The following is a 22,743-nucleotide window of genomic DNA, read 5'->3' as shown; positions in this document are numbered from 1 at the left end:
CAGACTCACGGGCTTACTAATGGAGGTTCAAATGGCTCTGAGCACTATGGGACTTAACTTCTGAGGTCATCAGTCCCCTAGAACTTAGAGCTACTTAATCCTTCCTAACCTAAGGACAGCACACACATCCATGCCCGAGGCAGGATTCGAACCTGCGACCGTAGCGGTCGCCCGGACTGATGGAGGCTCTGGCACCATCATCCCATGACCCTCCGGTGGTGCTTACTGAGATATCGGTGCCATTTTCCTACTTTTGGGGGTTGTATCTGGAGTATAGATACCTGCGGGACGTTCTTCCTGTCTCTCGATTACCAACGACCAGTGACAGTTATTGCACGCTACTTCGCCGCCAGTCACCTAATATCGTCGAACTTACATGTCCTACCGTGCATTAGAACATAGTATGACGCACTACCACTAACTCTATATTCAGACGTATATTCGACGTGCTACTTGACGGTGAACAGAAAACATATTTCTCGAGAGAGACTCCATAGGATCCATCTTGCAGATTCGCCTTTATGCGTGAACTGCAACGTCCAGGATACACGCGAACACTGGCTACGTTGTGGGCCGGCGGAATGGATCTGGTACTTTGTGTGTCAAATTTTGGCCCTCTTTTTAAGAATGTCGCTCGCTTATGTCGATCCACACACTCTCCTCTACCCAGACGCTGCTTATTACCCGAAGACGAAACACGACGCTGTCACATGGATCAGAGGTCACGCGAATCATTGTCTGTTTGGAGGTGGTGTCATACAACTCACGGATTTTTGGAACTATTTGAACGATCTTCATTGCGCAGTTGTGAAGATCCGTAAGTACAGTCAGTACTTTTCGAACTTCTTGTGGAGCATCTTCCATGTTCCGCCCCGTAGCTGGATTATTCATGGCAGGAGATAAATCTGATACATTCTCACGTAGGAGATGAATAGATAACAGGCACCTACACGGTATTACGGGAAGACATGCCATGAAGGTGGGACGGCGGCGTCCATAGAGTAGCAACGCCTAATGGGCGTGTTCAGAAGTGTAATATTGTCTTCTTTTTTTTTCAGAGACAAGTCATGCAAAAGGCTGATCAATTTTTTGTTAATAAATAAATGAGACATCGCGGCCTGCTAAAACAAAAACAAAAGTCATAGTAAGCATTAGACCTGGGTTCGATTCTCGGGCCATCCCAAATTTTCAATTTTCTCCATTGATTTCAATCAACACTCACTCACAGCGAAGGTCTGTAATTCCTTTCTGTATTATACTTTCTTAAATATTGTGCAGAAAGATGTGACCATTGAGTAGGCTTATAGCAGAAGCGAAGAATCTAAGAGATAAACGTCAGGTTTCAAATCCAAGTTGAAAGGTTTTCTTGTGGCATACACTTTCTATTTTGCACGTCATTTTTCTCTATATTATTTACTCGCTAAAATTTTTTCCGTGTTTTGCTAATTGTTTAATGCCCTTGTTTATGGACTTTCGAATCAGCATTCCGTTAACTATGGACTGACTCGTTAGAGGACCAATGTGATGTTCAAATGGCTCTGAGCACTATGGGACTTAACTTCTGAGGTCATCAGTCCCCTAGAACTTAGAGCTACTTAATCCTTCCTAACCTAAGGACGTCACACACATCCATGCCCGAGCCAGGATTCGAACCTGCGACCGTAGCGGTCGCGCGGTTCCAGACTGTAGCGCCTAGAACCGCTCTGCCACTCCGGCCGGCACCAATGTGATGTAATGGAGCCTAACGAACATAATGAACTGTCTGATACTGGTGGGTATCCATCATTTTATTTCTAAGACGGTAATATCATACAAAGTAACTTATATTTAAGTGTATTTTGTCGATTGATGCTTTCATTCGAAGTGAATACGACACAATTATGTAAATTTTGTGAAGTTATTTACAGTATTTCCACTTAATTTTGTTAATTTACGTAAAGAATATGTGTTAGTTAATTCAGATACTGTTTTTGCCTGCGACTTAAAATATTTAGATTGCTTAGCTAGAAGTGCAGTATGGACTCATTCTCGATTGACGGGAAGAATAGTTGTAAAAACCGGTCCTGCGAAGTCAGCTTAAAAGATCGGACGTGTTTTGTGCAGACGTAGCAAACAGCTGGAATGTTGTAGCTCATGTGAGAAGATGAAAATCATATAAATGCGAAATCTTGCAACTTTTGTGAACGAGTCGTCTGAGTATTTTAAAATAGAAAGGCAAAAAGAATTAACTATCATTATTTGGTAGTTAAAATGACCCAAAAAACCATTACGACGTTGGGAAGTTTTATATTTCTTCGTAGAGGAAAAACTGGAGAGAAACATACAACGAAGCAGACAACGAAACCAGCATTAAAAAAACCAGTCGAGTTCCAGATTAAAACTTTTAAATGTGGACATTTTTACGTATACAAAATAGCAGTACGTTGATGTTTTGACATTACTGGAAATGGTAAGTTACACCATGGAGCTTTGGGTCGCATGGTTGCGCGGAATCTGATTTATAAATAAAGTCCAGGAGGGGGCGCCAACACCCACTCAGTAAGTGGCTCGGAACAGCATATCCAGACACTCCGGGATGATGATGGCATTGAAACAGATGATGACACGCGTAAAGCTGAAATATTAAACACCTTTTCCAAAGCTGTTTCACAGAGGAAGACCGCACTGCAGTTCCTTCCCTAAACCCTCGCACAAACGAAAAAATGGCTGACATCGAAATAAGTGTCTAAGGAATAGAAAAGCAACTGGCATCACTCAACAGAGGAAAGTCCACTGGACCTGACGGGATACCAATTCGATTCTACACAGAGTACGCGGAAGAACTTGCCCCCCCCCCCCCTTCTAACAGCCGTGTACCGCAAGTCTCTAGAGGAACGGAAGGTTCCAAATGATTGGAAAAGAGCACAGGTAGTCCCAGTCTTCAAGAAGGGTCGTCGAGCAGATGCGCAAAACTATAGACCTATATCTCTGACGTCGATCTGTTATAGAATTTTAGAACATGTTTTTTGCTCGCATATCATGTCTTTTCTGGAGACCCAGAATCTACTCTGTTGGAATCAACATGGATTCCGGAAACAGCGATCGTGTGAGACCCAACTCGCTTTATTTGTTTATGAGACGCAGAAAATTTTAGATACAGGCTCCCAGGTAGATACTATTTTCCTTGACTTCCGGAAGGCGTTCGATACAGTTCCGTACTGTCGCCTGATAAACAAAGTAAGAGCCTACGGAATATCAGACCAGCTGTGTGGCTGGATTGAGGAGTTTATAGCAAACAGAACACTGCATGTTGTTCTCACTGGAGAGACGTCTACAGACGTTAAGGTAACCTCTGGCGTGCCACAGGGGAGTGTTATGGGACCATTGGTTTTCACAATATATATAAATGACCTAGTAGATAGTGTCGGAAGTTCCATGCGGCTTTTCGCGGATGATGCTGTAGTATACACAGAAGTTGCAGCATTAGAAAATTGTAGCGAAATGCAGGAAGATCTGCAGCGGATAGGCACTTGGTGCAGGGAGTGGCAACTGACCCTTAACATAGACAAATGTAATGTATTGCGAATACATAGAAAGAAGGATCCTTTATTGTATGATTATATGATAGCGGAACAAACACTGGTAGCAGTTACTTCTGTAAAATATCTGGGAGTATGCGTGCGGAACGATTTGAAGTGGAATGATCGTATAAAATTAATTGTTGGTAAGGCGGGTACCGGGTTGAGATTCATTGGGAGAGTCCTTAGAAAATGTAATCCATCAACAAAGGAGGTGGCTTACAAAACACTCGTTCGACCTATACTTGAGTATTGCTCATCAGTGTGGGATCCGTACCAGATCGGGTTGACGGAGGAGATAGAGAAGATCCAAAGAAGAGCGGCGCGTTTCGTCACAGGGTTATTTGGTAAGCGTGATAGCGTTACGGAGATGTTTAACAAACTCAAGTGGCAGACTCTGCAAGAGTGGCGCTCTGCATCGCGGTGTAGCTTGCTGTCCAGGTTTCGAGAGGGTGCTTTTCTGGATGAGGTATCGAATATATTGCTTCCCCCTACTTATACCTCCTGAGGAGATCACGAATGTAAAATTAGAGAGATTCGAGCGCGCACGGAGGCTTTGCGGCAGTCGTTGTTCCCGCGAACCATACGCCACTGGAACAGAAAAGGGAGGTAATGAGAGTGGCACGTAACGTGCCCTCCGCCACCCACCGTTGGTTGGCTTGCGGAGTATAAATGTAGATGTAGATGTAGAACAGCAACTTTCCTATTCCCGGAACCGACAAGGTCTCTCACATCGAGAGTGGATGTAACTGCAGCACGTACAACTGAAAACTTAACCTTTGGAGTAAAAAAGAACGCAGCAGTTTCCAGTGAGCACTTGCTACCGCCGACAAGACAAATATTTGTGACGGCGCTGAGTCGGCTCCGGCTGCGGGCGGGCTGTATGCTTAACTGAGGCTGTTTGTGACCAATGAACTCGGACCCCGGGCAGATATGGCAGTTTCCGCGGGGCGCCGCGCGGCGGCAGCACCTCCGCGACTCCCGCCCGAGCAGGGCCGCGAGGCTGTGCGTCGCGCCAGTCGCTGTCCGACCTGCGGATAGAACGGGCGCGGGCGGTAGATGTGGGGCGTCTCTCAGTGCGTCACGGTCAGCTTCGCGCGAAGTGTCTAGCGCCGTGTGCGTGCGTGGTGAGGGGTTGCTGCTGCGCGCCGGTGCGAACGAGTCATGCACCGCCGGCGCGGACACCATGCGGATTCTGCCCCGTGGTAGAGGCGCGGGACGGGGACGCCAGCGCGCCGCGTCGACGGTCTGGTCGTCATCGCCGTCGTCCGCCGCGGCGACAGCCGCTCTGGCACTGCTGCTGATGTTCACGTCGGGCGGTATCGGCGCGCCCACCACCGTCATGGGAGAGCAGTGCGACTGGACTGGAAGGTAGGTGCGTCGCGCTCCAGGGAACCACGTGCGCCTGCTTCCGTGGCCGTGTTTGTTTACCTGGCGCTCGGGAGGCCTCAACCCAGGCAGTGCAGCGGCGAGATTTCTCGGCAGGGAGCGTTCGTGGTGAGGGGCTATGAGCTTCGACACTGCAACGAAAAAAAGTGCATCTGTGGCAGTGGTGCGTCCACCTCGGGGGTGTGATTTGTTTCGTGATTCTTCTGCGAACCTGAGATACGTATTATGACATGCCACTGACGTGAGCGGTTTCTTTGAGGGTGAAGTGGACAATCGTGCTTTGCATGCGATTCGTCACCAGCTAAATTGGACTTTATGGAACAGTGCCAGAGGCCACTAGTCTTGTAGTGGGCTGGAGTATGATGTTAAATCAATCGCGCCCCCCCACCCCCTACGCCACTTCATGAAATCATGGTTGTGGGGGCAGGCTGATCAGTAGCGTAGCTGATGGTCTAGATTAGTTTGGAAGGTGAGAATCACGTGAATTGACGAAGTCAACGGATGTTAATACCAAATGAGGATTGCAGTAACGGACTGATCTGTGGCGTAGTATAATATTTACGTTAGCGCCATATTTAACGCTCTCCGTTACAGATCCTCTCAACTATTTAGATAAACTCAGAAAGCCTATAACAGCAGGCCGGAGTGGCCGAGCGGTTCTACGCGCTTCAGTCTGGAACCGAGCGACCGCTACGGTCGCAGGTTCGAATCCTGCCTCGGGCATGGATGTGTGTGATGCCCTTAGGTTAGTTAGGTGTAAGTAGTTCTAGGGGACTGATGACCTCAAATGTTAAGTCTCATAGTGCTCAGAGCCATTTGAACCAAAGCCTATAACAGGTAACGCAGAAGTCTCCCAGTGGGTATCTGCATATTGTCTGCATAAATCACGAAGAAATTGCAAGAGGCCGCCACCATACAAGTTTTAACCTTTTCATAGGTATGCCATGATCCACGTTAATGTTTCAGTAGACCATCGTAAAACATTTGACACAGGCTCTTAATTCCTGTCTCTGTTTACCTTTCTTGTATACAGATAAAAGCAGCGTTACCCTTGCCTTCGTAGTTCGTGAGTTTTGAGTACTTCCAGTAAATCACATTGCAAAGTGACCTTTGAGTTATAAAAAAAGAACGCAATTTAAGTGGTCATTAAATTAGATTTTATTTTTGGCGGTATTAGGAGTCACTGCTCCTAGACAGGCAGCGTTGAACGACTCAGGAGCACTGAATTTTAGGTGAAGGCATTCAGCGGTTACAGCTTTTACACAGATCTATCTGAATGTATTGAGTTCGGGTGTAATGTTCTCGCGCAAGATGGGCAGTGGTGAAGATGTTTCGACATTGTACTGGCCATCTGATCATGCAGCAAAGCCGCGAAATACATAGTTCCGTTTTTTATGTTTATCTTAAACAAGCAGTCATTAAAATATACCAAGCATATGCATTTGTAAACTTGGTGTACCCTGTCTACCTTTCTGCACCTGATAATACCCCGCGCCCAATGTCGTCTGTTGCCAGCCTGTTATCGGTTCTTACCACCTTTCTTTGGTGGTTTTGTAGTCTCGTTAGCAACCGTCAAGGTAGCCCTGTTCAGCCTTTCCCGCTTTTATGATAGTCATGTGTTTACTCGGGCGTGATAGTCTCAAATCGTATGGCGTGCAACCCTCTGCATCAGAAACAGACAACCGTTCCTTGAAATGATACTGAAACGAGACAGCAGGAAGTACGGGTCCATTTGTTTTCTCTTCATGGTCAGTTCGTCGTGGAGAGCTGAAAACGCTAATAAAAGAAATGAAGGCCATTTCCTGTTGGTGACGACGCTCCTAGAGGTTTTTTACGGTCCGGCGCGGTACGCAATAGGGATCGGAATTTTAATGTGCGCAGTCCCTCTGCCCCCTCGTTCTGTTTATAATCCCTGCTCAATTGATTCCGGTCATCAGGCGAGCACATCTGTCATCACAGTGACTCACGTTCGAGGAACCAGGTTCACGTGTGCAGTTTGCTTATGCTAGGAAAAAGAGTAATAAGTGAGCAACTGTGTCATTCGCTTCGATTCCAAAACCGTATACCACTATTTTTATTCTGATTTTCAAGTTGCTGATGAACGCATTGTGCAACGAGCTGCATGAGTTAATCCTCTCGTTTAGGCACCCTTGTTAGGTAAACATACCATGGTATATATTTTGAAGGCGTGACGAGAGATCGACAGCCATTTTATTCCAGTTTATGATCAGCGAACGATCCCAGCCCGTGTCCCATTCCAGCACGTTGATATAAACTGAGGAGGATTTGTTTTTCTATTTGTAATGATTATGCCACTTATTATACTGAAGTTCGGCGATTCTTTACATTATTCTCGCCCAGAAAGTTCGTGTAAATCAATATTTATTAGGTTATAGCGAGTCGAAAATCTAGCACGTTGGAGCGTTGTCTGTGGGCTAATTGCAGTTGTATATCATGGACGGTTACCAATAAATTTCAGTTACCGTGAATTTTTGAGGCATGAATCGATTCGAAGTAACGCTGCAGAAATTTGTAACTGAATTGTCTCATTTATTTTTGGCCTAACCTGAATCATTTATCAGTGATGTTGGCATATGGCAAGCTCTGTTTCTGGCAACTGGGGCAGCATTTCCGAGCCCATACACCTTTACTCCAATTAGTTACACAGTTGTATGCACTGAATTACTCTTAATAATTTGTTAACTCCCATGTATTCGCTGTTTAATTTTTACTACACTCATTACTTCTTCACGTAAGTTGCTCTAATGTTGGTGGACAAAGTTATCAATTTTTACATGTTAGACTTTACAAAATCAACGACACTATAGTTACTTGTTAATAGGTAACTCTTAAAAAGAAGCGCACTGTATGATATTTTGAACATTTCCGAAATGTCTGGTAAGGCACACTAAAACACAAATTTTTATGTAGGCCCATAGTATTGTCCAAGTTTTTTTATGGCACATGTTTCAATTTGTCAACAAGATGCTGCAGATAAATAGCCTGCTGCCCATTCGTTTCTGAACAGGGTGAACGTAGTCTTAACCTATACATCTTCACCCATTTGCCATGCATTGCCGGAAAAACACAACACTTCTTTGAGAATTACTCCATTGAGCTCTATACATCCATTACGTTATCCCATAGCATAATACTGCTCCCAGCAGCCTGTGACAGTGCCGCGTTGCAAGTTTCGAGCCGCTGTTCACCTCGATGACGGCGTTTGTGGAGACGACAATCGACCTAGTGCAGCAAAAATATAATTTACCCGAAGAGCCGACACGTTTCCGTTGATAGAGGGTCGAAGCCGGGTGATCCCATGTCCACTGCAATCGTAATTGTCGATGTCGTTGCGTCTACATGTGAACACGTGGGGATAGTCTGCAGCGGAGCTCCATGTTCAACAACGTACGATGAACGGTGTGCTCCGAAACTGCTGTGTTGGCAGAAGAGGCAACACCGTGTTGCTAGAGGAGGCCGAAATGCACGCGTTTAAGCTCACGCAAACTGGCGTGAGGTCTGGAACAGGACAATGTAATTAATATAGCCAATAAGGTACGTTGTTGCTGGAATACTTAACTTTAATCCATAATTGGTGGCTCTTGACGGTCCATTAATAACAATATCAATATAAACTGGTAATGGCGCCTTGCTAGGTCGTAGCAAATGACGTAGCTGAAGGCTATGCTAACTATCGTCTCGGCAAATGAGAGCGTATTTGTCAGTGTAGCATCGCTAGCAAAGTCGGCTGTACAACTGGGGCGAGTGCTAGGACGTCTCTCTAGACCTGCCGTGTGGCGGCGCTCGGTCTGCAATCACTGACAGTGGCGACACGCGGGTCCGCCGTATACTAACGGACCGCGGCCGATTTAAAGGCTACCACCTAGCAAGTGTGGTGTCTGGCGGTGACACCACAGAAACACTTCTGCGTGCACCAGCATCGAGCCCCTCCGGCAGAGATGCCACAGATCATCCATCTTATGTTACAGAGGAGACAAGCCTCCGAACCCCACTCTCTGTGAAGAGTCTTGGACGTCCAATCATTTCGTGGCTCTGTCCTACCTCTTTACGTAAATGCTCTCGACAGTAGCACGTGAACATTCGACCAGCTTGGCCGATTTCGAGATACTCGTCCACAGCTTCTGCGTAATAATAATCTTCCCTTGGTTGAGGTCGCTTATGGGAATGGGTTGTCTCATTTTCAGCCCATATTTTCGCTAGGGTGATCCCACATCGGCGTTACCCTTGCTTACACACTTTAATTACCGCGTCATATGCTCGCAACGCCAGCATGCGCTATCTAAAATCGCGGTGGACGATGGTCTTGGTGTTCGGGTTTACCAGTATATACATCACTGAAGACGGGCTTTGAAAACCGATTTTCAGATTACAAGGCGATGGAACTTCGCTTAGCTCTCACACCTTAACCTTGCCAAACAGTAGATACGATGGATATTTCAAGTGAAGAGAGTACTCTTTCCTCTTCTAGTGAGACTGAAGTTGAAGAGGAAATATATTTCAAAATGACGCTTCCTTCATGTCCGAATATAATGAAGAAAACTTTTGGAAATCAGTGAGTATATAAATCTACCCTAACGTCGTAAAAGTGGCATCGTATGTTTTATCAGTATTTGCGTCAACTTAACAGTTCGAGGCAGCATTCTTAACGACGAACGTAGCTAAATCTATGTGTCGAAAACTACTAATACTAATCATTCACACTGCATAAAGATTGGCCCGGAAAATTTTCACCAGATTATTATAAACTTGCCATTGCTACACAAAGCCAAGTATCTCACTCAATGTTTTTAATATTCAAGATGGTGAATATCTTGGAAACGGAGCATAGGCCTACAATTTTTGATGGAGAGAAAATTATCTTTCATGTAATCAGAACGGTTAATTTTTGCTATGGTGTCCTTAAATCACCAAGTCTGTAGATCTGTAAGACTGATGAGGTAAGGAATGACGAGGTTCTCAGCGCAATCGGCGAGGGAAAGACTGTTTGGTTCAAATGGCTCTGAGCACCGTGGGACTTAACATCTGAGGTCATCAGTCCCCTAGAACTTAGACCTAATTAAACCTAACTAAGCTAAGGACATCACAGACATCCATGCGCGAGGCAGGATTCGAACCTGCGACCTTAGCAGTCGCGCGGTTCTGGACTGAAGCGCCTAGAACCGTCAGCCACCGCGGCCGGCAGACTGTTTGGAAAACACCGACAAGATAAAGGGACAGAATAATGGACGTCTGGTACTAGAGGGAGCTGTAGAGGGCAAAAAATGGTTCAAATGGCTCTGAGCACTATGGGACATAACTTCTGAGGTCATCAGTCCCCTAGAACTTTGAACTACTTAAACCTAACTAACCTAAGGACATCACACAAATCCATGCCCGAGGCAGGATTAGAACCTGCGACCGTAGCGGTTGCGCTGTTCCGAACTGTAGCGCCTAGAACCGCTTGGCCACACCGGCCGTCAGAGGGCAAAAACAGTAGAGGAAGACAGAGATGGGAATACATTCAGAAAGTAATTGAGATGAAGAGGTTGGAACAGGGAGGAGTTCATGGCGGGCGACATCGAACTAGTTAGCTGACTGATGATATAAAAAAAGACTCTAAATTGACTAAATTACGTGTAGTAGATCCCAAGTGTAAAAAGTTCGAGCATACCTGACAGACACGTTTCCTTAAAAGCAGCCTAACTAAAACTGCAAGTTTCTTAGTTTTTCACATTTTACATGAAGCGATGTGGTGAAAGTTCTGACGCATTGTAGAGCCAGGGAATGTACGGCCAAATACTGTATTATCGTGAAATATGGGAGATAGTGTCTGAGACACGATACGTGAATTGGAGTGGCAATCATTAAAACACAGGCGTTCTTCGTTGCGACGGAATCTTGTCACGAAATTTCAATCACCAGTTTTCTCCTCCGATTGCGAAAACATTCTGTTGGCACCCACCCATATAGGGAGAAATGATCAGCGCGATAAAATAAGAGAAATCAGGGCTCGGTCAGAAAAATTTAACTTCTCGTTTTTCCCGCGTGCCGTTTGTTAGTAGGCTGTTTAGGTTTTTATGTTGGTAACGTCACGTAGCGCTCTGTATGAAAATCACTGGCTGTGCTGTGTGCAGTCTGTGGCTAGTTGGCATTGTTGTAATAGTCGCTATTGTAGTGTTGGGCAGTTGGCTGTTAACAGCGCGTAGCGTTGAGCAGTTGGAGGTGAGCCGCCAGCAGTGGTGGATGTGGGGGGAGAGATGGCGGGGTTTTAGAGCGGATGATCTGGACGTGTGTCCATCAGAGGCAGTAAATGTCAGGAACTAATATATATATCTACCTTAACAGTATTCAAATATATATATATATATAATGACTTTTGAATACTGTTAAATACATTGTTTGTTCTTTATCAAAATATTTTATTTGCTAACTATGCCTATCAGTAGTTAGTGCCTTCAGTAGTTAGAATCTTTTATTTAGCGCCGGCCGGTGTGGCCGTGCGGTTCTAAACGCTTCAGTTTGGAACCGCGTGACCGCTACGGTCGCACGTTCGAATCCTGCCTCGGGCATGGATGTGTGTGATGTCCTTAGGTTAGTTAGGTTTAAGTAGTTCTAAGTTCTAGGGGACTGACGACCTCTGTAGTTAAGTCCCATAGTGCTCAGAGCCAACCATTTTATTTAGCTGGCAGTATTGGCGCTCGCTGTATTGCAGTAGTTCGAGTAACAAAGATTTTTGTGGGGTAAGTGATTCATGAAAGGTATAGGTTATTGTCAGTCAGGGGCCATTTTTTGTATGGATTATTGAAAGTCAGATTGCGTTGTCAATTTAGTGATGATCAGATTAAGTAAAGAGAGAAATGTCTGAGTACGTTGAGTTTTGCTCAGCTGTTTGAAAATCAAATAACGTAGAGGTTAATCAGCACAGTAATTCACTAATTTTTCTGAGGGGACGTTTCACGTTCGAGAATGGAACGTTAGAGAGACAGCTTGAAAGTGGTTCATTGAACCCTCTGCCAGGCACTTTATTGTGAATAGCAGAGTAATCATGTAGAAATACTGGTAGTGGATTAGAGAAGTCCTCAGAGTGAAACAGGCGACCGGCTTCACGTTCGCTTTCACGTCCTACGCGAGGACGGATTTGTAGCTTTTTTTTGCGTCGCTGGACATTCGGGTGCTACCGTTGTCGGGAGTAAAACAAGAAGCCGAGAAGTGGCCGGACGAACCGCATCAATGCAGTGCGACACGGTGGCGAGGATGCATCGCGTGCAGCCGATACGACGGAGTCCGGGGCAGGGTGACGGCGCAGAAAGCGTTGTTGCGGAAAGGGGGAGGGGGCGGAGGAGTGAGGGATGAGCCACAAAAGCCGGGACGAGACAGTAGAGAGGAGCTCGCGGCCCGCCGCCGGGACTGGAAGTCAATTTGCCGTCGCGCCGTGGCGCGCCCGGAGCAGCACAGTCCATTACGAGCTCCGGGGCAAGGTCGTCGCCGCCGCCGCCGCCGCCGCCGCAGCGTTGATTGCGTTCGCCTGCGGCCGACCGGGCAGCGCTCTGGCGGGCTTTCGCGGAACGCGACCCACCGGTGGTCCCGCGACGAGACAAGGCGAGGCACAAGAAAGGCACCACGGTTCGCGCCGAGGCCGCTCTCAAAAGCAGAGGCGGCGACAGTCCACGCCGGGCTGGCTGGTTGCCTGCCTCGGTCTGAACTAGAGATGGGCAAACTCCTTCATCCTTGGGAACTAGTTCACTGCTGATCGTTCTTTTTTGGGAACCGTTCATCTTTACTCGTTCACCGTTGTCGAGAAAATCGACAGTTAAAAGAAACCGTTGCCATGAAATACTCTTCGATTAATAATTTTCTACAGCGTCGTGGCGCAGCGGTAAGCGCACGGGTTCGTAATCCGAAGGTCGCCTGATCGAATCTCGCGCCATACAACATTTTCTTTTTATTATTAGTTTATTGTAATTTATATATATATAATATATATATATATATATATATATATATATATATATATATATATATATTAATTGTCTTCATAATGTTAACCACGTATAGTAAACGGAAGACGTAGAAACGATATTCCGAAACGAATACGTATAGCGGACGTTCGAATTAGAATAGAAACCCCACGAACACAAATTTTCTGTGGCAGGTACGAAATATAAACTCCGTTACACGCTCGTTACACTTGAAGGGCAGATGTTGAATGGGCCGAAACGAGCCGCCGCATAACAGCGTAGTTGCCTGCTAACTTCGAAAGAAGGTAGATGCGGTCCCTAGCGCAACTTATAACATCGTCGAAAAAAATATATATGTATATATAAACTATTAATGAATTGCTTATGCATGTTGGTGAAGGCGGATCGCTCTCCAATTGTACCGCCTCCATTTTTCCGTTTGTTCAACAGGGTGTACCAAAGCTCTCACGTCCGCATTGATTTTCGACGATGCTATAAGTTGCGCTAGGGACCGCATCTACCTTCTTTCGAAGTTAGCAGGCAACTACGCTGTTATGCGGCGGCTCGTTTCGGCTCATTCATCATCTGTCCTTCAAGTGTAACGAGCGCGTAACGGAGTTTATATTTCATACGCGCCACAGAAAATTTGTGTTCTTGGGGTTTCTATTCTAATTCGAACGTTTGACTTACGCTGTACGTATTCGGTTCGGAATATCGTTTCTACGTCTTCCGTTAACTATACGTGGTTAACATTATGAAGACAATTAATAACATTTGTGAAATACAACTTTATTTGCGGAAAAGATAATGATGTCCGAAGTCGCCAGTTTTCTCACGACAAACGACTTTCAACAACTTATTATATGCATAATTGTTGCAACTGATTGCCGGGAATTTTTTTTATATATATATATATATATATATATATTTGAATTACAAGAAACAAATACTAAAAAAAAAAGTTGCATGGCGCGAGATTCGATCCGGCGACCTTCGTATTACGAACCCGAGCGCTTACCGCTGCGCCACGACGCTGTAGAAAATTACTAATCGTAGAGAGTATTTCATAGCAACGGTTCATTTTAACTGTCGATTTTCTCGACAACGGCTGAGAAGTGCATCTTGGTGCTTTGCCACATTACACCTCTGGCCATGAGCTTTTACTATGCGCAGTATGAATTGAATCTGAATTTCACAATTGGTGGCCTCCCCTTGTAAGCCAAAATGACCCACAACCCACTTTTTTTTCCAAAGAAACCAAACTAGCAGGTAATGCTAATTGGAAACAACCAAACTTAATAATTAGAGCCTTCCTAAATGTAATGTTTTGTATATGAAAGATAAGCGAAAGTGGCTTTATATGAATTTTCTTACACTAAAAATTAAGCAAATTATTGAAAATTACCTGCTAAATCAAGTCGATGAAATCAAAAAATAAATAACAAAAAAAACTTGCCTTGTTATAAGTATGTCTTCTGCTGTTCATCGATATAACGAAGTGAGCAGATATGCCCTTTTGTTACCTGAAAAGACGTACCTATTACATACAACGTAATTTTTATGTAATTTGCGTAACTATAAAATACTTTTTGATTACCGCTCGTGGACGCTGAATAGCCAGATCCAAGTGCAAGAACAGTTTGGAACACATCTAAAATAGGCGAACAACTGGATACTGAACTAACAAGGAGCAGTCGGCAGTGGAACTGAGACAGGTGGTCATGCGAAGAACGACGAGTGCGGCCGAGGGAGACTGAGACGAGCACCAAGGCTGGAACGAGAACTGCCGAAGTGACCGCCGCCACCGAAGTGAACTATGAACCGATCGTTCCTTGGAATTCGTTCCTCGGTCCTTTCGTTCATCTTGGTGAACCGTTCCTTTGCACCCGTTCGTTCGCGAACTACCCATCTCTAGTCTGAACAGTCTGAATCAGACACATTGTGAATTCGTTTCTCATCAATTGTTACACACGTAAGCGCAAAAAAAAAAAAGAGCTGGTATAGACATGTGCATTCAAATGCAGGGATATGTAAACAGGCAGAATATGGCGCTGGGGTAGCCAACGCCTATACAGGATGGTCCATTTATCGTGACCGGACCAATTATCTCACGAAATAAGCGTCAAACGAAGAAACTACAAACAACGAAACTTGTCTAGCTTGAAGGGGGAAACCAGATGGCGCTAGGATTGGCCCGCTAGATGGCGCTGTCATAGGTCAGACGGATATCAGCTGCGGTTTTTTTTAATAGGAACCGCGATTTTTTATTACATACTCGTGTAGTGCGTAAAGAAATATGAATGTTTTAGTTGGACCACTTGTTTCACTTTGTCATAGATGGCACTGTAATGGTCACAAACATATAACAGAAAAAAGTGTGATAATTAATTGAAACCCTCACCTGCCGACAGGTGTTGTTGATACAGGCCTACGTCGATGGGGACAGCTGAAAATGTGTGTCCCGACCGGGAGTCGAAGCCGGGATCTCCTGCTTACATGGGAGACGCTCTATCCATCTGAGCCACCGAGGGCACAGATGAATAGCGCGACTGCAAGGACTTATCCTTTGCACGCTTCCGGTGAGATCCACATTCTCAGCTGTCCACAATTCTACATATGTAATGTACCTAATAGATATTTGCCCACTCACTCATTACTCGCGCACGCTTTGGAGATCCCGGGTTAGAGTCCCGATAGGGGCACACATTTTCAGATTCCCCTATCGAGGTAGGCCTATATCAACAACACCTGTCGGTAGGTGAGGGTTTCAATTAATTATCACACTTCTTTCTGAAGCAAAAACGTTTTTTATTGTTAAATCGATCTTCAGACTATTATAGGACTTCGTTCTTATTTTGTTATACTATGAGAAGTAAAGAATCAGATTCGTTTGAAAAATTTTCGGGAAGGAGTTAGATAACAAATTCTAGAGAAGCCGCACGGTCATCAATGGTATCTGTTCTTTCGAGAACAGTTACTATCTTCAAATATATCAGAAAGAAGTGTTATTTGGTGCAGTGTTTACTGTTACACGTCTGTCCTGAAGCCATCGCGGAGTCTGTATACCTACCCGCGTTACAGGCTTCCTGTCTCACCTATTAATCCTACCCGGTAACGCTATTTCACTGACGAGCAGCACCCACAACAGAGTCTGAGGAGAGTTTTGTAAGCTACCTCGTTCGTAGTAACTTAGGATTCTTCCTATGAATCTCCTCACTGCTAGCTCCGTGGCAGGTTTAGCTTGAAACGCTCAGGAGACGGATTCATTTGAGATTCTTCCGAGCTGTTACTGTTTTGCTGGACAAGCGCCAGTGGTGTAATCAATCAATAATGGATCTTTTCACACATTTACGAGTGTTCGCTACATTTGTTTTATCCGGCGGTCCATGCAGAAACGTCGAACCTATGTATGTCTTCTTGCACTCAGCTGCAATTTTGCAGATTCGTCACTTCTCTGCCTACAACAGTAAAAGGGAGTTGCTTGAGGAATTTTCGACGTTACAACCATCTTTGAAGACTTACGTCCGTTTGAGAATGTCGTAAGAAGTACTGGTCACAAGGAAGTCTTCAAGCCAGTCGTGAAGCAGGTCCGATTACAATGTTTATGGCTTCGTCCGGCGGGAGAGGGAGGAGTGGCGATGACGTCAGAACAGTGTGTTTCAGATATAGCAGGTGGTTCGCCGGCAGAACAACAGGGCAATCACGGTGCCTAGATTACCATAACTCACACGCGCTCAGGTGGTAGTTTTCTGCTCTCAACGATTGTGGAGGGGGTCAGCGATCTGGAACCGTCGTCGAAGGCAGTTGGGCTGGCTCGGGTAACTGCGTCTGGAAGCACCGGCATTGTCGTGTCGGCGAGAGGGCCTGTCCAGCCAGCGCTGGAACTGATTGCTACTTTTATCTCCAGGGCCATCGACCGGAGCAGCGCTCGTGGAGATACCCCGCGGGGAACGGAATTGGATCTCCGATACACGGGGCTTCCTTCTATACTGCCACCCACTTAGTACCGAATCGCTTTCAAATTACCTACAGGGTAAACATATGTACGTACGTTATACCGATTGAAACCAGTGCCTTTCTTAAGCAATTTTCGATGCGGCGTTACGTTCGTTGCCTAGAATTTATTGTACTTTCGTAAGATTTGTTGCTGGATAAAGCGAGGAAGAATAGAAGAGTTAGACAGGTGACGTTACAGAAGAATATTGAAAATTTCGTGGGTTGATAAGAAATGTCGTTCACAAAAAATATGTGGAAAACGGTGAATAGAAGAGATAGAATAAAGGCACATGCAGAGGTACTAGGGGGACCCGAAGACAGTAATTACTGCAGGAGAAGCAGAGATTAAAATATGTAGAACAAAAAAATTGAAGTGATAATGTGAGGCGGACTAGTGACAGGAGAGGAAACAGTGGCTCACCGCATCAAACCAGACTGAAGATTGAACAACAAAGTATTTTCATAACAAAAACCAGAGGTATAAGATTATGGTCACCAATTAAAAATGTTCCGTAAAATTCCTCCCAAGATATTTTCAGAAGGCGTAATTTTAATGTCATATTTTTTTAAAGTTGAAACGAAGGTGTGTTCTCCGGCCGGTGTGGCCGAGCGGTTCTAGGCGCTTCAGTCTGGAACCGCTACGGTAGCAGGTTCGAATCCTGCCTCGGGCATGGATGTGTGTGATGTCCTTAGGTTAGTTAGGTTTAAGTAATTCTAAGTTCTAGAGGACTGATGACCTCAGATGTTAAGTTCCATAGTGCTCAAGAGCCATTTGAACCATTTGAAGGTGTGTCGCCTGCGTTAGTTCTTGGCCTACACTATCTGATGATTGCCTAGTAGGGTCACGAGAATATGGTACAAGTGAAAGACAAACGTGTTGAAAGAAAAAACATTGCGGGCAGCCTCCGATGCCCCACTGGGTACGTCTGACATGATGGTTTCAGTACTCGATGGAGTGTCACCGTTTCCGCCGATTGAAACCAGCTTTTAATGCTGGAAATTTTGTGCCAGAAGAAATGAATTATTTCTGCACAATTGTGAGAAACAGGGAGGCATGCTGCTGTTAGCAACACCCAGTCTAATGAAGCAGCGTGCCTAATGAAGCATAGTTTTCGTGTCGGTATTATTTACGTTGAAGCTTTTTTTTAAAAATAGCTAACCGTAAGCTTAAGACAGCTACATCATAGTGCAAAGATTAAAATGTTTGCAGGGGTGATTTGCGCGTTGCGGCATTGGTGCAAAATTGTCCCATGTGTGTTTCGTTCAGGTCAAATCACTCGACGCAAGCCACACGACCTCGTAGAATCGCAACAGAAACTACCATATTCCTTTCCGTTATTTGTCGTTGCAGAACCGAATGCTGTAAAATGCAAATATGCACTGCTTATTTTACTTCAAAATTCCTACACGAGAAAAAATATTTTACTACTGCTAAACTGTTTCCTGACTTGTGACTGAAAAATATTCATGTTCGATCATATTGGAATAAGGCTATGGAAATCTCTCCTATCGATGTCGTTCTATTGTCTTGCGTGAATGTAAACACATAAATTGCTCTACCTCTCAAGCCAGAAGCGTTTTCATGCATCACATAAAGAGGCCGGCCGGTGTGGCCGTGCGGTTCTAAAGCGCTTCAGTTTGGAACCGCGTGACCGCTACGGTCGCAGGTTCGAATCCTCCCTCGGGCATGGATGTGTGTGATGTCCTTAGGTTAGTTAGGTTTAAGTAGTTCTAAGTTCTAGGGGACTGATGACCTCAGAAGTTAAGTCCCATAGTGCTCAGCGCTATTTGAACCATTAGCATCACATAAAGACTCTTTTGAACGTAAGAACGGGCTTCTACGTCGTGTTCTAGGGGATGTTCCCTTGCCTACCTGAACCAGTTGCAGGGATACGTACAACTTCCATGGACGCCAAAAAATTGTGGTGCTTGTATTTTTCACATATGCATCATCATTGTCAGGCGTGAAACAAGCATTAAGTGACAAGCCTATATCCTTTGGATTCGTAGTCTTATACGTAGGTATGGAGCCACGAATATTTTGTTATATTACTGTGTGTATGTTTGTAACTGCCCAACTACCAATACGAAGGTCCGAGGTTCCGTCCGTAGGATTGAGAACAGCTTTAATTTCCTTGCGTGTACCTGTTCCTCAGATTGATCTCATTTATCGTCGTTGGAGAATCACCAGATAATTGATGATCCCTAAATCCCGTTTGCTCGAGATCTCTTATACGACATACATATGGTGTTCTGTTCCACCATTCATGTTACATGCATCTAGAAGTTGTAGAGGGGACTTAGTGGACCAAGTTTTACATAGGAACCCATGTCCAGAAACGTCATCCAACGATGCTACAGTTCGCCTGAGATATATATAATAGTGTGATTCCGTGATGATGGTACAATCTTTCTAGGGTAATGGAGAAGGATAAATGTATCAATTTGAGGTATGGGTCCCTGTACAGGAAATGAAAGAGTCGAAAATTATAAGCGAAAACTTTTCTCATACTTTTGACAGCGGAATACGAGAACTGGCAATGTTTTGCTAGGACTGTAGGATAGGCAACTTCCAAAGGCGGTAGTATGGACCAAAACAAGAAAAAAGTATTCCGTAAACATGGGCTTTAATTTGCATACCTGAGGAGCCATGGACCAATTATTCATCTTCGCTACTGTGAAACACACATCCTAAAATGGAATAAGTGCTCATAGCTCTGAAGGTACACGTTTCAGAGCCCATTTTTACTAAACGTTTATTGTTCTGGTCCTTACAACCACCTCTGAAAATACGGAATACTTTTTCTTTTTACACCCTGTCTTGTCTGTCAACACGTTAGACTATCTGTTTTTGAGAAAAGGGGTGCTGGTGAGCGCCTTTTAGGCTTCCAGAGACGGACGCTTCCTTTGTGTGAGCGTTAACAACGGCAGGCGCGTGTGTACGGCGTTCGGCGGCTCGTTTCGTCCTTAAGCGGCGGCCGCGTCGTCATGAGCGGGCAAGACTGGCTGCTCCACTTCCTTATATGCGCTGCCGCTGCGGCGTTGTCAGGTCTGTGGCGGACACCTGTTTACCGAGCTCTGCTTATCTCCGCCCCGTCGCGCACTGCACCCGCAATGGCGCGCCCCCGTATCGCCAGAATGCACTCCTACCTTCTGGCGCTGAAAGCAACCTCCTCCTGTCACTGAAACGCTTGGCTAGGACCAGCTTCAGCGGACGCTCGGAGTTGTGGCTGACCGTGGCCCCGCTTACTGCGTGCAGCTGGTCTGTTCACTACACGTCTTAATGTTCGTTGCATCGTTAAATTCTACATCTACACTCCTGGAAATTGAAATAAGAACACCGTGAATTCATTGTCCCAGGAAGGGGAAACTTTATTGACACATTCCTGGGGTCAGATACATCACATGATCACACTGACAGAACCACAGGCACATAGACACAGGCAACAGAGCATGCACAATGTCGGCACTAGTACAGTGTATATCCACCTTTCGCAGCAATGCAGGCTGCTATTCTCCCATGGAGACGATCGTAGAGATGCTGGATGTAGTCCTGTGGAACGGCTTGCCATGCCATTTCCACCTGGCGCCTCAGTTGGACCAGCGTTCGTGCTGGACGTGCAGACCGCGTGAGACGACGCTTCATCCAGTCCCAAACATGCTCAATGGGGGACAGATCCGGAGATCTTGCTGGCCAGGGTAGTTGACTTACACCATCTACAGCACGTTGGGTGGCACGGGATACATGCGGGCGTGCATTGTCCTGTTGGAACAGCAAGTTCCCTTGCCGGTCTAGGAATGGTAGAACGATGGGTTCGATGACGGTTTGGATGTACCGTGCACTATTCAGTGTCCCCTCGACGATCACCAGTGGTGTACGGCCAGTGTAGGAGATCGCTCCCCACACCATGATGCCGGGTGTTGGCCCTGTGTGCCTCGGTCGTATGCAGTCCTGATTGTGGCGCTCACCTGCACGGCGCCAAACACGCATACGACCATCATTGGCACCAAGGCAGAAGCGACTCTCATCGCTGAAGACGACACGTCTCCATTCGTCCCTCCATTCACGCCTGTCGCGACACCACTGGAGGCGGGCTGCACGATGTTGGGGCGTGAGCGGAAGACGGCCTAACGGTGTGCGGGACCGTAGCCCAGCTTCATGGAGACGGTTGCGAATGGTCCTCGCCGATACCCCAGGAGCAACAGTGTCCCTAATTTGCTGGGAAGTGGCGGTGCGGTCCCCTACGGCACTGCATAGGATCCTACGGCCTTGGCGTGCATCCGTGCGTCGCTGCGGTCCGGTCCCAGGTCGACGGGCACGTGCACCTTCTGCCGACCACTGGCGACAACATCGATGTACTGTGGAGACCTCACGCCCCACGTGTTGAGCAATTCGGCGGTACGTCCACCCGGCCTCCCGCATGCCCACTATACGCCCTCGCTCAAAGTCCGTCAACTGCACATACGGTTCACGTCCACGCTGTCGCGGCATGCTACCAGTGTTAAAGACTGCGGTGGACCTCCGTATGCCACGGCAAACTGGCTGACACTGACGGCGGCGGTGCACAAATGCTGCGCAGCTAGCGCCATTCGACGGCCAACACCGCGGTTCCTGGTGTGTCCGCTGTGCCGTGCGTGTGATCATTGCTTGTACAGCCCTCTCGCAGTGTCCGGAGCAAGTATGGTGGGTCTGACACACCGGTGTCAATGTGTTCTTTTTTCCATTTCCAGGAGTGTATATGCGCCACTGAAGTGCGCGCCTTAGGTTACACACCATTCTATCACATGCTAAGTCTTCCTCCCGTTCCAGTCGCGTATGCAGCCGCTCAAGAATGATTGCTTCTATGTATTGTCGTAAAACTACCGTAGACCATCAAAAGTAGAATGGCGCAGTTTTCCTAGTAGCTTTGGCCAGTTCAGATTGTGACCGCGTTACCCGTATGTTAGGCGTGTTGCATACCTGTGGGGCGCACCTAATTTCTGTCGCTTTGTTTACGTATGCGGTCAGTGTTTTACTAGAATCCCCTAGAAAACAGAAGCGGTGAGCCGTCTAGAAACGGAGTGAGGATGTATGAAGGATAACATAACGTAGAGAACATTTTTGTTCTACATGGTTAACCTCCTGTCGATTACATAGAAATAAAGTATTGGTAACAAAGTTGAAACTGTCAGTACAGGTTTTAATTGAAAATTTTTGACTTGTAACATGAAACAGGGGCATATTGTAGTAAAAATAAAAAAATCAGATTTATCATAGTACTAGACATAGCGTTTTACTCAAAAAAGGTAAAATAATAAGAAACACAAATCAAAAGCCCTAATAGACGTCACTTAGATACTTCGTACGTGTTTCTGTTATCCATAACACTTTCGCACTTTTCAATAATGACAGAAGACTCTTGCCTTTGGTTACGATGATGAATCTTCTGTTGAGTACAAAAATAACAACAATAATAACAATATAGATATTTATGTTTGTGTATATTAACTGTACATGCAACAAAAATAATTGCTTTCGTTTATGTAAAAGCGCAAAACTATTATTATTACATATAAAAATGCGATATACATTTTGTACGAGTATAGAATCACAGTAGCCTAACACACTGAACGATGTGCGGTTCAAATTACGTACAAAACAAAAAAAAAACAGTGCCGCCGGCTCCATTTACTAAGTCTATTAACGACCGAACCGTAGTTTCCGTAGAGCGCAGCTCTACTTGTATGCCTCTGTACGAGCAACAGTTCGCCTAAACTGGCCTTCACAGACCACGGGAACGATACATAGACGGCTGAAATGTACTCCAGATCCTTAGCACCATGCTGGTTCCTTAAACATTGCT

The 22,743-nt window shown here is 45.7% G+C and overlaps 1 protein-coding gene across 1 annotated transcript in view; it reads left to right on the top strand.

Annotated features, from left to right (window-relative positions):
• Positions 1 to 4,467: 4,467 nt before the first annotated feature.
• Positions 4,468 to 22,743, top strand: part of LOC124619964 (meteorin-like protein) — a 306,024-nt gene continuing 287,748 nt past the window's right edge. The window contains exon 1 of the mRNA XM_047146625.1: positions 4,468 to 4,928. Coding sequence (XP_047002581.1) covers positions 4,468 to 4,928 — 461 coding nt within the window. The remainder of the gene's footprint in view (positions 4,929 to 22,743) is intronic.

Source organism: Schistocerca americana, chromosome 6 (genome assembly GCF_021461395.2).
Source record: "Schistocerca americana isolate TAMUIC-IGC-003095 chromosome 6, iqSchAmer2.1, whole genome shotgun sequence".
Classification (NCBI taxonomy): Eukaryota; Metazoa; Arthropoda; class Insecta; order Orthoptera; family Acrididae; genus Schistocerca; species Schistocerca americana.
The sequence above is the reverse complement of the archived record's forward strand: the minus strand, read 5'-3'. Positions and strand labels throughout refer to the sequence as shown.